The sequence below is a fragment of the Puma concolor genome, chromosome B2 (genome assembly GCF_028749965.1).
Source record: "Puma concolor isolate L17-30 chromosome B2, mPumCon1.1.hap2, whole genome shotgun sequence".
Lineage (NCBI taxonomy): Eukaryota > Metazoa > Chordata > Mammalia > Carnivora > Felidae > Puma > Puma concolor.
This window is the reverse complement of record NC_141671.1, coordinates 144,862,001-144,878,583: the sequence shown is the minus strand read 5'-3', so window position 1 is coordinate 144,878,583 and position 16,583 is coordinate 144,862,001. Positions and strand designations below refer to the sequence as shown.

At 45.8% G+C, this 16,583-nt stretch overlaps 1 protein-coding gene across 4 annotated transcripts in view; it reads right to left on the bottom strand.

Moving 5' to 3' along the window:
• The window catches only part of TMEM181 (transmembrane protein 181), a 74,719-nt gene that overhangs the window by 19,749 nt on the left and 38,387 nt on the right, over positions 1 to 16,583 (bottom strand). For all 4 annotated transcript variants that reach the window (XM_025925660.2, XM_086708248.1, XM_086708249.1 and 1 more), the window contains exons 3-6: positions 13,839 to 13,894; positions 11,957 to 12,047; positions 9,933 to 10,054; positions 6,619 to 6,729 (exon numbers count right to left, since the gene is read on the bottom strand). In XM_025925660.2, the coding sequence (XP_025781445.1) occupies positions 6,619 to 6,729; positions 9,933 to 10,054; positions 11,957 to 12,047; positions 13,839 to 13,894 (380 nt within the window). The remainder of the gene's footprint in view (positions 1 to 6,618; positions 6,730 to 9,932; positions 10,055 to 11,956; positions 12,048 to 13,838; positions 13,895 to 16,583) is intronic.

Sequence of the window (16,583 nt, the reverse complement as noted above, 5' to 3'; positions counted from 1 at the left end):
CATGATTAGGACCACAGCCACTGCATGGACCTCATTCTATGGAATTAGGGAGTTTTGTCTTTGTGTTTTCTTTTAAGTGTGAATATGTATATTTGAGATTAAAAAGGAAATAAGTAAAAGAAAACAAACAGAAAACACTCAGGCTCTAGACATTTACTGTGAAATCTTCAGAGCCATCAATCCATTCACTGGCATGTGTGGTAAGGGCCTTTGGCCTTCACAAAGCCGCCTTTGTCCTTTCAGAGATTGGGCTCACCCTGCAATACCACAAACTGACTTTGGAACAAGTATCCATTTTATGCCCTAGGCCACTTCTCCCTAAGCAGAATCTAGAGAGTTTTGGTCCAGTTTCTCCATTCATCCATTCAACATTTGTTGAGCACCTATTCTGACTACATGCAAGCAAATATGTCAAATATGGTGCAGACAGGAAACACTAACAAACAAAATCAGAAAAATGCCTCCAGGAGCTAATGTTCTGGCAGAGAATATATACTCTATGATAACCTTCAAGCCCTTTGACTAGGAAAGCCACAGGAACACACAGGGGTGGGGGCACATTGGGGTACAGGCTGCTCAGGTAGGTGGTATTCCCAGAAACCTAATGGAACTCGTTCACAGCCCATTTGGTTTCAAGCCCACTTGAAAACCAATATAAAAGATTATACACAGAAATATCTGGAGGGGAAGAACTTTTGTAATGTCCTATTAGAACAACATATCAAGAGTGATCCAAGAATCCAGTCAGTGCTTATCAAAGTGCTGCCTGCTGCCAGACCTCTCAATTCACATGAAAACTGGAGGGCGTCCACTGGATGGAAAACTGAAGGACTTGGGAACATTAGCTGTTGTTTTCATCTCATCTACCAGTGAAAGGCTGTGGCTTAGGAAGAAAAAGAAGGAAATGCGAACAGCTGGCTGCAGTGTCGCTCAAGAATCAACCAGAAGGTATTTAATTAGAGGGGAAAATGCCCAGCTTAGCCCTGAAGACACAGGGAGCTGATGTGATGCGGGTGGAGGTGTTCACAAAGCTCAGGAGAAAATGACAGGCAAGTGAGTAAAAGCAATCTGCACCATGTCTAAAGTCTACACTCCACTGCATATGCAGAGCATGGCCAATAGAACAAACCTTTTTAAAAAAACACCAGAGATAAGCGCCATCTCCCACATACCTTAAGGCCTGCAGGGTGGTCTTGACTTGAACATGGTAATGGGATGTGGGCAAGAGGTACTCAGAAGAACAGCTGATAGAAGAAGCAGAGATGGAAGGACGGCCACTCTACTTCAAGCAGATATGAATGTAAGTGGAAATCAATGAACCAGATGTTCACAGAGTATGGGAATGAAAACGAAAGGAGCGAAATCAAGCTTCTCAAAGTAAGGGTACATAGCCTCAACAACCACACCAGATGGAAGATAAAACCCACACAGCAGGCAAGACAGGAAAAGGGCATCAACCATCTAGGTGTCTGCTTAAGGACAGACATCTTCTGCCAAAAACGTAGCATGTGAATATTTGGGGCCTGCCCTCGTGACGATTCTCTCTCCCAGTAGGTTGGAGTAGCAACCAGGGTAGTTTTCACCCTGAACACGACTTCTATCAATGAGAAAGAACTGGGGAAGCCCAGGGGAAGATGCCCACATGGACCTGCAGCTCTTGGGGAAGAGCCACAGCCACCACCCCACACAGGGAGAACAGGGAGAACTCAAGTCTCCAAATGCCAAAGGTTTCCTAGAAAACACCAAACAACAGGAATAGAATAATACATCAAATTCTGTCAAAGAAGCAAGGACAGTCTAAAGAATGCGGTTAAACAGGCACCAACCTGCTGAGCTCTGATTTTTAATCACATATCTTGTTGTTTTTACTGAAAGGTAACATACCTATGAAAACCTGTATGCATACCCTAAGTGTACAACTCAATGAACTGTCACAAATGGAACACACCAGTGTGGACAGCATTCCGATCAAGAAACAGCATCACAGCACCCCCAGAAGTCCCTCCCCATATGCCCCCTTCAAGTCACTAACCTACCCGAGTAACACTAATCCTGATTTAACAGCACAGATTCATTTGCCTGTTCATATAACTTATATAAATGGAATCATACACTGTGTGCTATTGTGTTCATCATCATGCTTGTGAAAGTCATCCCTAAGGCTGCACGTAGCTGTAACCACTCCTCCTCACAGCCATACATACTCCGTTACAGGAAAGGACGTGCCACTATGAGCATTCCTTTTATTAATGGGTACAGTTTGGAGCTATTAAGAACCATGTTGCTAAGACACGAACAATGAAATGCATGTCTTCTGGTTGATGTTTGTGCGTTTCTGGTGTATCAGTTTACACTTCCACTAGTGGAGCACAGGAGCTCTGGCTGCTAGGCGGCCTGGCCAGCGTTGGCATCTTTTTGACTTTGTTATGTTAGCCATTCGGTGCATGTATGATAGCATCACTGACATACTTTTTAAATGTATTTCATTTGTTACACTTTGTTTACTTCTGAGAAGGAAATGAAGTCAGCTTATAATAAAAAGACATATTAGACAGGAGCAAGTTTTAAAGTTTTTTAAATGGCAAAACTGTAAAGAAAGAGGGCAAATAATCACACCAGAAACCTATATCAGGATATTAGTAATTGTCACAATTCAGCATAAAACTGGTATTTCTGAAATTTCCAGCAGCTAATAGCAAAAGTGACGTGTGACAAGCCATATACCTTTCAGTCTCTAGTAAAAGGAGTTTATAACAAATGGTCAAAAGGAATCCTATATGGAGGTTTAGATCAGTGTTCACAACATAATGGATGTTTTTCAACAGCAGTTTTATAAAGATACAGAAGTACTTTGGGTAAGGTTCTCTGATTTCTCAATGCATCTCTGTATGAGGTTTAGACATAACAGTAAATTGTGATTTACTGAGGTAGCTCTTCAATAACTAAGCTTCTTAGAATGAATTGCCAGAGGGTATCTTGGACTTCCTCTTTTAAATATCAGTTGTCTCAGGAGCCTTTAAAAAAAAATACTTTTCACTTCTGATTATAAAGGTAGTAAAAAGCTCATTATTAACACACACACACACACACACACACACACACACAGGGGCACCTGGGTGGCTCAGCTGATAAAGCATCCAACTTTAGCTCAGGTCACGATCTCAAGGTTCAGGAATTTGAGCCCCACATCGGGCTCCGTGCTGATGGCTTGGAGCCTGGAGCCTGCTTTGAATTCTGTGTCTCCCTCTCTCTCTGCCCCACCCTCCCCCCCTTTCTCTCTCTCTCAGAGATAAATAAACATATTTTGAAAAAAGAAAAGAAGAAATCAAACAGTAAACCCACCACCCAAAGATAGCTTTCTAGAGTTTTCTATAATAAAAAATATTAATCAATACTTTTAATTCATACACTTTTTCTTTTCCTTTTTTAAATCAATAGCAGTTTGTGGTATTTAATATATTTTGTGACTAGTTCATTATTTTAACAGCTACAGAAAAACTAATCTATTTATTTAACCAGAACTCTACTGAAATACAGATTACCCACAACTTCCTGCTATGAAAAACAGAAATCTTTGTACATTTCTAATTATTTACTTAGAATAAATTCACAGAAGTAGAATTACTAGGTCAAAAAAGAACATGCACATAAAGGCTTTGCTACACCACCAAACTGCCCCCAACACTGAAATCAATTTACACCATTAAACTGTACGAGAGAATGTATGCCCTTGCATCTCACTGACCTTAGATGTTATTTTTCTTGTGGGTATTTTCACCACTTTCCAGGTTAAAATAAGACATTTCTAGGGGCACATGGGTGGCTCAGTTGGTTAGGCATCCGACTTCAGCTCAGGTCATGATTTCAGTTTGTGAGTTTGAGCCCCATGTCAGGCTCTGTGATAACAGCTCAGAGCCTGTAGCCTGCTTCAAGTTCTGTGTCTCCCTCTCTCTCTGCCCCTCCCATGCTCGCTCTCTCGCTCTCTCTCTCTCTCAAAAATAAACAAACATTCAAAAAATTAAAAAAAAAAAGACATTTCTTTCTGAATTCTCTGACCCTTGGGTTTATAAGCAAGGATAAAAACCAAAGTCCGCCGGCCATCTGAATTTCTTAATTTGTGAAGTGCTATGGTGTTATCCTTCAATTCAACCCAGGTATATTTATTTCAAGCTTAACTGTTTCCAGGCACACTGTTGGGTACTGGGAATACAGAAATGTACAAAAATGTAGAAAAATCTTAGGTGACATCCCTCACAAATCCCAAGGGTCTTATGTATTAGCATTCTGGACTTCCTGAAGAGTGCCACCCAAAACAAAGCTCTGCCTATTGGCATTCAAGGTGAGCTGTTCTGACAGCAACTTCCTCATTGACTCCCCCAGTGAGATCACATCACCTGCCTTCTTTAGCAACAGTGGAATGACATGTACCAAGTTTATCTGAGATGTGTATCAAATTATTTGGGAAGAAGTCCCAGAGAAAATAAAATAGATACAAAAGATGAAAGGAGAGAACCTCAATCAAAAACAAACAAGAGTCCAAACCCATGTAACAGGGTCAGGGTGAACTAAGCCTGGGGGAGAGCTGCTGAGAACTTTGGTAAAGGCCTTCAGGGGGTGATGCTCCTATAAAGATGAAAAGGAGAGGTCCCCTGTCTGAGAAACATGGTGCTCTTTGTTTTCTGCATTCTTGATTCCAGGTAATTCTGAAATAGCAAAGTCTAAAGCACAGATGATTAGCACAAGACAGGATCAGCAAGGCTGAGCTTGGGGCATCTGTCTCAGACCCTGTGAACTTGAGGACACGGGCAGAATGCTGGCCAGACTTTCTGAGGACAAAGCTCTAGGAAATCTTCATACGACAAAGAACAGAATCCAGATTCAAACTCAAAAGATCAGGAGAGGCTAGACCAAGAAGTCAAAGCTGCTGAAAAGAAATTCAAGAGCAAAGTGTTAAGGTCTGAGCAGAGTCTAAGAATTGTTACAAACCAACCAAAGAAGCAGAGAATGAAAAAGGCCAGACTCAACAGCAGTTACGGTGGAAAAAGTCCAAGGAGTCCTTACCAGCAGGCAGCACACAAGCCGAGGGGTGAGGAGGCTGCCAGAGGAGCCAGCTGTCTGGTTCCAGCAGCACCTGGAGGGCCACCTACTCCTTCTGCTTGACAAGCAGCCGTCCCCTCGGCCAGGCTGACACGGGCAGCCACAGAAAGGAAACCCAGGAGCCCGAGAGGCACAGAAGCCACCCCGAGGGCCATGTCAAGGAAGAACCTCAGAGGGACCGAGACAACGTTTTTAAATATCTGCAAAGCTATCACATAGGTACAGAATAAAAGTCACTTCAGGGTAGTCTGGAGACAGAAAGTGAAAAAATAAGTAATATGAACGTTAACAGGTGCCATTTGTTGAGCGCCTATGATGAACAGGCACGATGAATGATTCCGAGCCTGGCTGACCTCCAGAGGCCCCCCGGGAAAATGGGGACCGCAGGCACCAGTACAGAGGTGGGGCGGGTGAGGCCGTGCATGTCAAGACCGCAGAAGAGGGCCTACACGTCAAACCTCTCAGGAGACGGTGCCCGTCAGTCCACATAAAAACCCTCACATGAACGTTCACAGCAGCATTATTCATAAAAGCCCCAAATGGAAATATCCCAAATGCCCATCACGCAATGAGCAGACACACAAAATGCACTCCACCCACACAGTGAACCATCACGCAGCAGAGAGAGAATGAAGTGCCGACGTCCTCAAGAGCACAGATGAACTCTTGAAAGTACTATGCTTCAGGAGAGAAGTCAGTCACAAAAGACCACACATGGTAAGAATCCAGTCACATGAAATGTCCCCAACAGGCTAATCCACAGAGACAGAAAGAAGGTGAGTGACTTCTCAGTCCCTCAGGGACGGGGGAGGGAGGAATGGGGAGTGGCTGCCCCCAGGCTGCTTCTAGGGGATGTGAGGTCTGGCTCAATAAAAGGCTGCTTTTCAAAAGGAACCCATTACCACCTTCATTTGATCCACAGGCTTTGTGAGGCAGCTAGTTTACAGATAAGAAACAGAGGAAACAGAATCTGCTCACGGTGCCAGGATCTAAACCAGCTCAAAGCCATACTCCCGGTCACTGTGCTGGTTATACCATGGAACAAACGAACGGAAGGAACAAAGAGGTTGATTTCAGTGGGGCACAAGACTGGGAAATCTAACCCTGCAAGCTGCACACCGGGTGGGCCCTGTGAGAGCAGTGCCCGAGCCTCACCACAGGTCCCAGCGGAGCCAGAGGGCAGACCACAAGCAAGTTGAAGGGGGTCCCACCTGTTCGGCTACCGGGACGGTGCACCTGACAACCTCTTCCTGACCTTCCAACTGGAAGGCTACTCTTTATTCTCTCTGTTCTGAATCTCAGAACACCACAAAGGCTTTCTAATTTCATGTTGTTCCTTTAAGCTATTCTTGGTTCCGTATATTTAAGAAATTATGGTTTCTCTATAGTTTTTAAAAACTGTGCATGTCTGCCCTTGTCCCAAATAACAGGATTTCAAAGCTGACATTTATTTCAATCATTTGGCAGAAGGCTGGGAACTAAACAAGCCACGGAGACACTGAGGGCAGCTGGCATACTTACTGTAAAGTTCATTTCCTTGATGGCTAGCTTCAGGTGTTCGAACCCCACAGTCACGGTATACTGAGTGTAATTCAAGTAGCCGAGGTGAGCCACAATAATTTCTGCACACTTCTGCAAAGACACAAGGAAGAGCTGTGTTTTTAAAGCAAGCAAGGTCGGCTCCCCCAGCAATTGACCCATGAAGTAACACATGGCAACGACACAGGAGCACAATGAACCACCTCCAGGGAACTTGCCAGAGCCCAGAAAAATTCAGACATCAGCCAAAAACAATTCTTAGAAAGAAAGAACCAAATGGGTATTTTTGGAAACAAACAAACAATATATGGTTTATAATCATTAGAATCTTTCTACTTTGGATGATTCAGAACAGTGTCACCCGCATAAAAAAGGTAACTACACAATGCAAACCTGACGTTCACACAAATACAATAGGGTGGGGTGGGGGGTGGTGTAAGCCAAGACACAACAAATCAGACCCCCCCCCCCACTCTCCTCCCTGCTCACTTCCACAGCTGCTGCACAATATACAGAGTGGACTGCATGCCTCCTCGCCCCAATGCCTGGTCCTTCCTACGCAGAGCCCCTGTAGTCTCTGTTAGGAGGTCAGGCCCACACCTAAGACAAAGGCTGTGGGAACAATGGCTAGTGTGATCACACAGGTGTGTGTGCTCATCTGTCGGCCAAGAGCCCCCCCCCCCCCCGTCTTCTGTCTTGTACAACTAGGAACCGGCTCCCCTCTATTCACTGGGGGTGGTGGAGCCCTCACTCCAGATGGGGATGTGTACTCGGTGGCCAGGCAGGCAGTGACGTTGGCACAGCCACGCCGCCTGGCACACCCCATCAGAAGTTCTCTCCGTGTCTGACAGCCCAGTCTCTGGGTGGCACCTGTGACAGCTGTGGCTTTGAACAGGGCAGTCACCCCTACCACTGATCAGAGACTCCCCGAGCTAGGAATGTCTGAGGTCAGGGTAGGAAAACAGATCTGGGTGTTCTTAAGAAGCCTTCAAAAGATACAAGGACAAACTGAAGGCAGGGGTGCTGACCTCAGGGCCGGGGAAGAAATCAGAAGAAGGTGGTGTGCATGCCTTGCCTGGTCTCAGCAAACCCAAATCCACCTTTTGTTCCTCAGAGTCGGGTCACAGGAGGATGCATGGAGAGAGGGGCAGCTAAGTCCTGGGCGTGATCAGGAATGGAGAGGATTGCACTCGTGAAGGTATTCATGTCGCCCAGGTGACCACTTCTTACAAATCTGGACTTTCAGGGGACGTTTACGTTAACAACACAGTTACACCTCAGGCTGTATGTATCTTCAGGTTTAAAAAAGCTATAGTGAGCCCACCTGACGATCTGGGAGGGCGGGGTGGGGGTCTGAGTTCAAGCTGTGGTTCGAGCACCGATTACGATGTGCTTGTGCAATCACTTGATGAGAGCACAGCAGCCTGTCACCCGCCCAGTGAGGACCACTTGCTACCCGAGGCAGACAGCGTTTTCTCTTCACATCAAGACAAAGGCAGCGTAAAGGGTGGTTGATATCTCTACAACATAAAAAATCCCATCTTTTTTTTAAGTCAGGGCAATGCTCCTGGGAGAGCTAGGGTGGGACCTGCACAGACAGAACAGAAGAGAGAAGTCCCCAAGGCGACACAGCGTAAACTGAAGTAGGGCCACCGACAGGAGAGGGGAGACACCACGGCGAGGCACAAAGGGCCACTGTCAAGGTGCACAGTGTGGCGGGCAGTGCCACAGCAGTGCAGGCAAGCAGCCTCGCAGGCGGCCTGGCACTATACAAGGTGCCCGAGTCTTCCTAGTTGGCCTGAGACCTTCCCCAGTTTCAAAGGGAAAGTCCCCCATCCTGGGAACTCCTCAGTCCTCGCAAACCAGAAAGATTAGTCACACCAGCCTTAGGACGAAGTCATTGACCGCCTGCTCGGTGCGAGAAAGAGCAAGGCCAGCTGAGGGCAGACTCCAGCCTGCCCGGGGGTGGAGGCAGGGCTGCGGCCTGAGCAGAGGTCCTTTCAGACCCCGGATCCATCATCCCTCCCATGTACTGGTGAAGCTAACACAGCACCTACTGGACACAGACACGGCAGGTGCAGGGCCCCCATGGGCACCGACACGCAGGCGCTCACATATGATATTCGACTTGATCCTCGCCACTTTATGAGGATGGTCAGGGAAGGCGTAACCCCACCCTGCAGTCAAGGAGAACACGTACAGGCCGGCCCAGCCCTGCTCCCGTGGGTGATTACAGAGGAGGCAGAACGAGGGTCTAGTCACTTGTGTTTCCGGAGCAGCACCTGCCAGGCCCATGAGGCCGACCCAGCGGGCGGAGCTGCCACGCGGTCCCAGGGAGCAGGCCCAGGCAGGGAGGAACCATAGATGCGGGCCAGGAAACCACAGACGGGAGCCAGCCATCCAACAGGAGCCCTGCCATCTGAATCCTTTCCTGCCAGGACAAACAGTCCTGCTCTTCACTCTTCTCAACCGGGCGGTGCGTGGTTGCTAAGGATACACGCTGCACAATAACAAACCACGAGCTGAAATCCTGGCCCCCCGTCACTAGTGTCACCTCAGGCAAGTACTCTGACCTTGCAGAGCCTCAGTTTCTTACATAATTTGGGGCTCTGGTAACAGTGCCTGCTCCGTGGGCCTGCTCTGGGGACTCAATGAAACCTGACTGCATGGAAAGCCAGGCATGAGGCCTGTCGGGGAAACCACTTTCCTAACCCTACACTCCAACGCATTCTCTTTTCTGATGTTCCCCATGTTCTCCAGGCCACCTGCTGAGTCCTAGGGAGCTTCCCAGCTCTATACAGAGGGGTTCTGGCTCTGATTCTTGGGATTCCAACTGAATATAGTGCCAAAAAATAATTGAGGGTGAGGGTTCCTTTCCCACTTTGGACTGAACCACACAGTACGTCCGAAAGGAGACACTCAAGCAAGCAGGCTGCTCTTCCTAAGGGGCCTGGGCCTCAGCCCCCACAGGTGGATCAGGGTGTTCATCACAGGGCTGACGCCCGAGACCCCGGCAATTCGGAATGACCACGAACAACGTCAGACTTCAGAGACGACAAGCAGCCTGTAAAGAGTCACCTGTAGACACCAGGCATCATATGTGGGTTCACGTATCATGTGTACATGTGTGTAAGTTTGTAAGAATTTCTAAGGGTATCAATGTATAAAGTTAGGTGCGTTTTCCACACCACCATTGGTATAACTCAATGCTTTCACTTCAGAGAGCACATATGTAATAGTGCAGCAGTGATGCACTAATAGTGATGAATAATCACTGACCAATCAAATGCACTCACCCCCGCACAGGTGAGGGTCCTTGTCCGATTGTGAACTTTGTTATGAATGAACATGGTGGTTCCATCTTGAGCTACACCATCAACTTTAACAGTCATGAGAAAGCTTGTCTGAATAGACGTTTCTACAAAAGAAAGAAAGTCAGTGTCAGAGACCATGTCAGGCACATCACACTTGCAAAGGTAAGAGCCCAGGAGGGTCCTTTGACCACCTCAGCCTTGGCACATTTGAAAACCTCACACTTGTCAGCGAAGTAAAACCTTTCCATTAGGTTCTACTTCCAACCCATTGTCCAGGAGCCTATGTGAAAACCTTCATTCCAGATCCATCATTTTTGGTTCACAAAAGGGCAAGTATTTGATGGCTAATGAAATTTTATTTTTTATTTCCCCACATAAATGTTTAACTTCACTTTACACCACAATAAAGTTAGATTTATTTTTCTGTTTATATAATTTATTATTTTGTCTTTATGTCCACTGTTAAAAAATCAAGGAACAAAAAATACTAACCCTGGGGCACCTGGGTGGCTCAGTTGGTTAAGCATCTGACTTTGGCTCAAGTCATGATCTCATGGTTCTGTGCTGACAGCTCAGAGCCTGGAGTCTACTTCAGATTCTGTGTCTCCCTGTCTCGGCCCCTTCCCTGCTCATGCTCGCTCGCTCACTCTCTCTCTCTCAAAAATAAACATTAAAAAGAAATAAAACACTTATAATTCCATCGCCAAGAGGTAACCATAATTAACATGTTGTGTCCATCCTTCCAGACCATTTTCTAGACATAAAAATACACAGTGATGCCAAATTTATTTTTGTTTTTTAAAATGTTATAAAAACTGCGGCGCCTGGGTGCCTCAGCCGGTTAAGCTTCTGACTTTTCGGCTCAGGTCATGATCTCATGGTTTCGTGAGTTCCAGCTCCACATCAGGCTCTGTGCTGACAGTGTAGAGCCTGCTCGGGATTCTCTGTCTCCCTCTCTCTCTGCCCCTCCCCCACTTGCGCTCTCTCAAAATATATAAACTTTAAAAAAATAATGAAATGTTATAAAAAAGGATTAAGGTTTTTGTAATATACATTTTTTTTCATTTAATTTACTGTGGTCATGGGGTTATCTTTTCAAATTCTTTCTCAACCAAATTCTTTCTCGCCTCATCACAGAACATGGAAAATAACGTGGGTGGTCATTTCTTCGGTTCCCCCCGAATGGTATGTAACTAGTGCCACTCTAGATGAACAGAGCCGATGCGTTATAAACCGTGGATGCTGGGGCGCCTGGGTGGCTCGGTCGGTTAAGCGGCTGACTTCGGCTCAGGTCATGATCTCGCGGTCCGTGAGTTCGAGCCCCGCGTCGGGCTCTGTGCTCACAGCTCAGAGCCTGGAGCCTGTTTCAGATTCTGTGTCTCCCTCTCTCTGACCCTCCCCCGTTCATGCTCTGTCTCTCTGTCTCAAAAATAAATAAACGTTAAAAAAAAAAAATTAAAAAAAGAAAAAAAAAAAACCGTGGGTGCTGCAGGGCAGGGCTTCTCAGCCTCAGCAGTACTGATATTTTGAGGCCAGACAATCCTTCGTCATGGGACAGCCCCGTGCACTACAGGCTGTTTAGAAGCACCCCTGGCCTCCTCCCTCTAGATACTGGTAACATCCCTCCTCCCCAGTGGTGACAACCAAAATGTCACAATGTTCCTAGACACTGCCAAGTTTCCCTCAGGGCATCAGAACTTAATTCTCTCCCAGAACCCCAAGGCAAAAGCCTGCTGTAGCACCACCTACGCTTTGCAGCCACTTAGCTAAGCTGATCGCTGATCGGTGCTCCCTGAGAGCTGACCAATGCTGACTTACTTCTAACTTACTCTGGAAGACACTGGCAGACTTTTGAGGGGCTTTCAATTTGTTGTCATTATAAAGAATAATGACCATCCTTGTGATCCACCTCTGAGAACTTGTTCAAAGATTCTAAAGCTCCCTCCATCTTTCAAATATGGTGCTTTGTACAAAGAAAAATCATTCCAAAATGCCAGACTTCATACCTTTTGATTGATCCAACTCAACAACACATGTCAGCCACAGTTGCTGATTATATGTAGACAGTGGATTTGAAAGTATTTGAATTGGCTTCAGCTAAGGCAAAAAAAAAAAAAAAAAAAAGTTAAGGAATCCATATGACCTTTTCATTCAGTCTGTCTTAATATACAAAAATTTACAATTAGCAGAAAAGATTGGAGTGTTAGCTCTGAAACAGAAACGTGCAGCTTTCATTTAGACAATACAGGGAAATTCTGCCTCCAGAAAAAGAAAGGACTTTCTACTGCAGTCACCTCTGTCTTACAAACACCTCTAAGCAGGCGATTTCCACCACCTGCAGCCTTGGGATCACATTCCTACTTAAATACCAAAAGGCCATCTTGGAGAAAAAAATTAGAAGTACATATAATGAGATGTGTTGTTAAGATAATAAAGGACATCAAAGACGTATTTCCGTATTCACAGGAATCATTCCCCAGTAGCAGTGTGCCAGACCTGTTGCTGGGTGAGGTTGGTTGTCTTCAGCTTTTGCGAAGTCTTAACACCCCTGGAGAGAAAAATTAGAGGGGACCAGGTTGCCAATAATACTTCTGCCAATGACACTTTCAGCAGTGTCTGCTGAAAACCACAATACTGGCTTCTGGCAGCCTGGGATACAGAGAACACTGTGTAAGTGTTTGAAAACCACCCAGGGTTCCAAAGAAACACATTATTAGAATGTGTAGTCTCTGCATGTAAATATATCATTTCTGTGTTTTAGCCCCGCGGAAACTCCCTGTGCCCGAAGGCGTGCCCGAAGCCACGAGGCAATGATGCCTGCCAGCGGGTGGTCTAGCATCTTGCAGAAGTGAGCGTGAGCTCTTGCAAGCAAGTCAGTTTGGTGGGACGGCTGTTATTTTCGGTGTCAAAAAAGGACTTACGTTCTGAGACAGAAATTGTAAAAGACCAAACTATGGTTAGGAAGCTCCATGGCGGCACCTCTTAGATCAGATCCTCAGGGCAAGAAGTAAATAAAATAAACACACATGCTAGCGGGCTAACCAGAGGGCCCCTTGAAACTAGGAATAGGAAGAAAAAGGATTACAAGGTAAGCTTTAGGACATTTTTGTCCTTTTGCTTTTTTGAAAATCTTAAGGGTGAAAACCCACCAGGGAGCTAAGAGAAGGAAGACAAGGGGATATTTGGGGGCAAATAATCCAATTTAAACTTGTTATGATGCCATGAGAATGTAGGACAACTGAATTCAGTTTACAGATAAAGATACTATGTCTGATATGCAGAAAAATAAAGGGGTTTCGTTGTTTGGGCTCTCACAAGTTAGCATTTATTAAAGAGTACTGAAATTCTCCAACTGGAAGGACCTTTGTTTTTCTCTAAAGATGGTGAAGAATCAACCACATGAAAGAAAGAAAAGAAAAAGGATTTTTCACTTAAACCGAGTTCATACAAGGAATGACCAAACAATCGTCAGAAAGACCTGTGCCTGTTAGAAACCTGACATGGAGACGGCATCTTCGCTTGCATAAAAATAATAAAAAATAGTCAGATGCCTGAGTGAGCACTGTTAGAACTTACAGTCTAGTAAGACTCATGGGCGGGAGGAATCAGGGGGAGTTAACCAACATTTGGAAAGGAACCGCTGCTCCCTCACAGGTAACACCACCGGCCTCTCACAGTGCTGCGGTATTCACTGCAGCAGAAAAGGACCTTTCGGCAAATAAGAGCCCAGGGCCCAGCGGCTGACAGCGCTGTAAGAAATGCGTGCTGCCGAAGAAGGGAGCTGCAGGGCAAGGGTGGTGTGCGGACCCTCCACGCAGGACAGGACCGTGTCTGAGTCACCGGGAAGTTTCTAGGGCCCCTCCAGCTGCCACTTCGACCCAGTCTTACCTTTTTACTATTACTTAGTGAAAAATTAGCTGCGGAAGTCTGGATCACTTTGGGCCCTAAAAATGTAACAGAGAAGGAAAAAACCAGGTTATATCTATATCAATAATTAATTTATTGTTTTTCACTTAAAAATTTTTTTAACGTGTATTTCTCAGAGAGACAGAGACAGAGCACAAGCGAGGGAGCGGCAGAGAAAGAGGCAGACAGAATCTGAAGCAGGGTTCAGGCTCTGAGCCGTCAGTCAGCACAGAGCCCAAAATGGGGCTCGAACTCACAGACCGCGAGATCATAACCTGAGCTGAAGTGCTGAAGGTGGACACTTAACTGGCCACCCAGGTGCCCCTATCGATTGTTTTTCAAATGCCAAGAAAGACTCGCATTATGTAGAGATGGCCCTATTTTCCTGGTCTGTCCTTAGGGGACATATAAACATACAAACAGACACACAACATTGCAGACCAGGCGAGCATCACGTGACCACCACACAATGTGTGTGACCTCCACAGGCTCTAGACATGCAAAACCTCTCCTTTGCTTTCAGTGATGGCTCACTCAGTAGTGCTCCGATCCAAGAAACCGTTAATGACACGGACACTGTCTATAGATTTTATAAAGTATAACAATTTCTGCTAAAAAACTAAGCCACATTTATCGGTTCATCCAATTAATCCAGTCTTCCAAAAATATGTATTGAGTTCAGGATATAAAAAAGTATAAAATATTTTAATGCATACTCAAGGCTTTTCCTGAAATAATAGATCTATAAGCTTCATGGAATCCTACAATGTAACTGTTCAGAGCTTTGGCCTTAAAAGAAGCAATCAAAGGAAACAGTGTGAAGCAGATTTTAATTTAATTTGTTCTACAATAAATCACACTCAGCTGGGATGCCAGTTTTCTGGGCTGCCTGGGTGACCATCCCCAGCCTGCTGCCCAGGAACCGCCATGTACAGAAGGAAATACTCGAGTACGTACAGCAAGTATGTAAGTGACGTAGCAACATGTGTCTGGAACCGTTATGAATGCTGACAGGCTGTCCCTATGTGGGAAGGAGGCTTTCGCCCACAGTGAGGCTTATTTTAAATAGACTCACAATCTCAGCAAATCCCTGTTCCAGGAAATAAGGCAATCTGCTTTCTCAGAAAGAATTAAGAACTGGGAGTCGCAAAGTCCAGACTCTAGTCTTAGCCAACTTGGCTTTTTGAATCTGTTTTCACATCTGCAAAACGAGGGGTGACAAACCCACTGGTCGCTAACACACTCTTAATCTGAAATCCTAACAATGTTACCACAGGACGTAGGATGGTGATTTTTGTGTCAACTGACTGGGCCCTGGGGTGCCCACATACTTGGATAAACATGATTCTGGCGAATCAGTGGACAGATGAGAAAAAATTTGGTCGTCCCCAATGTGGGTGAGCCTCATCCAAATGGTTGAAGGCCTGAACAGAGCAAAAGGCTGAATGGGGGAGAATCTGCTCTCTGCCCGGTCTTGTCCTCGGTCTTCAAGCTGGCACATAGGTCTTCATCTGTTTCCAGACACAAGCTGGAACTTAACCAGCTCTGCTATGCCTCCATATCTTGAAACTTCTCAGCCTCCATTATCATGCGAGCCAGTTCCTTACAGTAAATCTCTCTTTCTTCTCTACCCCTGCCCCTCTCTCTCCCTGTCTCCCTGTCCCTCCCTCCCCCCTCCTATGCATATGTGTGTCTGAGTATATACATATATACGTATCTCCCCTTTGGTTCCATTTCTCTGGAGAACCCTAATACAGAGTTTGGCACGAGAGTGGTTAAAGAGGAACAGAATATTAATAATGAGCTTTTTTAATATTGGTTCTGGGGTTTCTGGAATTGGCTCTCTAATCTGATTAGATTTAAAGATGCTAATGATTGGGGTGCCTGGCTGGCTTACTCAGTTAAGTGTCCCACTTGCTTTCAGCTCAGGTCATGATCTCACGGTTTGTGGGATCAAGACCCATGTCAGGCTCTATGCTGACAGTGCGGAGCCTGCTTGGGATTCTCTGTTTCCTTCTGTCTCTGCCCCTCCCCTGCTGTCTAACTCTCTCTCAAAATAGATGGATAAACTTTAAAAAAAAATTTTTTTTTAATAACAAACAAATAGAATGAGGTTGACTGGTTGTTCCTAATGTCCCTGGATAACGTGGTAAAAGAAAAGGCGAGGTCAGGGGTTTGAATTCCCAGCTCCAGAGCTGCATAAATGATCTGACAGCTTCTGTGCGCCCTGACAGAGACCCTTATCACCTGTAGCCATAGGGGCTGAGTGCTGAAAATCAAGCTCAGAATCTCATGCTGCAACTGGCAGAATTACAATGCAAGTTGGACACCGGCCTCACAGGCTCACTGCTGAAGCGAGGGCACTGACTGGGGAGCAGTGGGGTCCTGGTCTGGGGATGTGGGATCCTGGTCTGGAGACGCACAGGAGGATCCTGAGGAAGCTGGGGGTGTGGAGCTATTACGTTTCAATGCATCTTCTTTGCCACTAGACGAGTTCTCTCCATTCCCAGTAGAAACAGCCCTCCCACCTCCTTCCTAGACGAAGACCCTGCATTACCTATGCAAGTGATCCCTGAGGATCAGGCAAGACGATGCAGATTCTGCTGAGCAACCTTCCCTCTTTGCTTCTAGAACAATACTAGACTCAAGTCCCAACAGGCCCCTGAAGATGAGGCACCAAATATGACCCACGAGGAGATGCACTACACTCTCAAAGAATACTTGAGT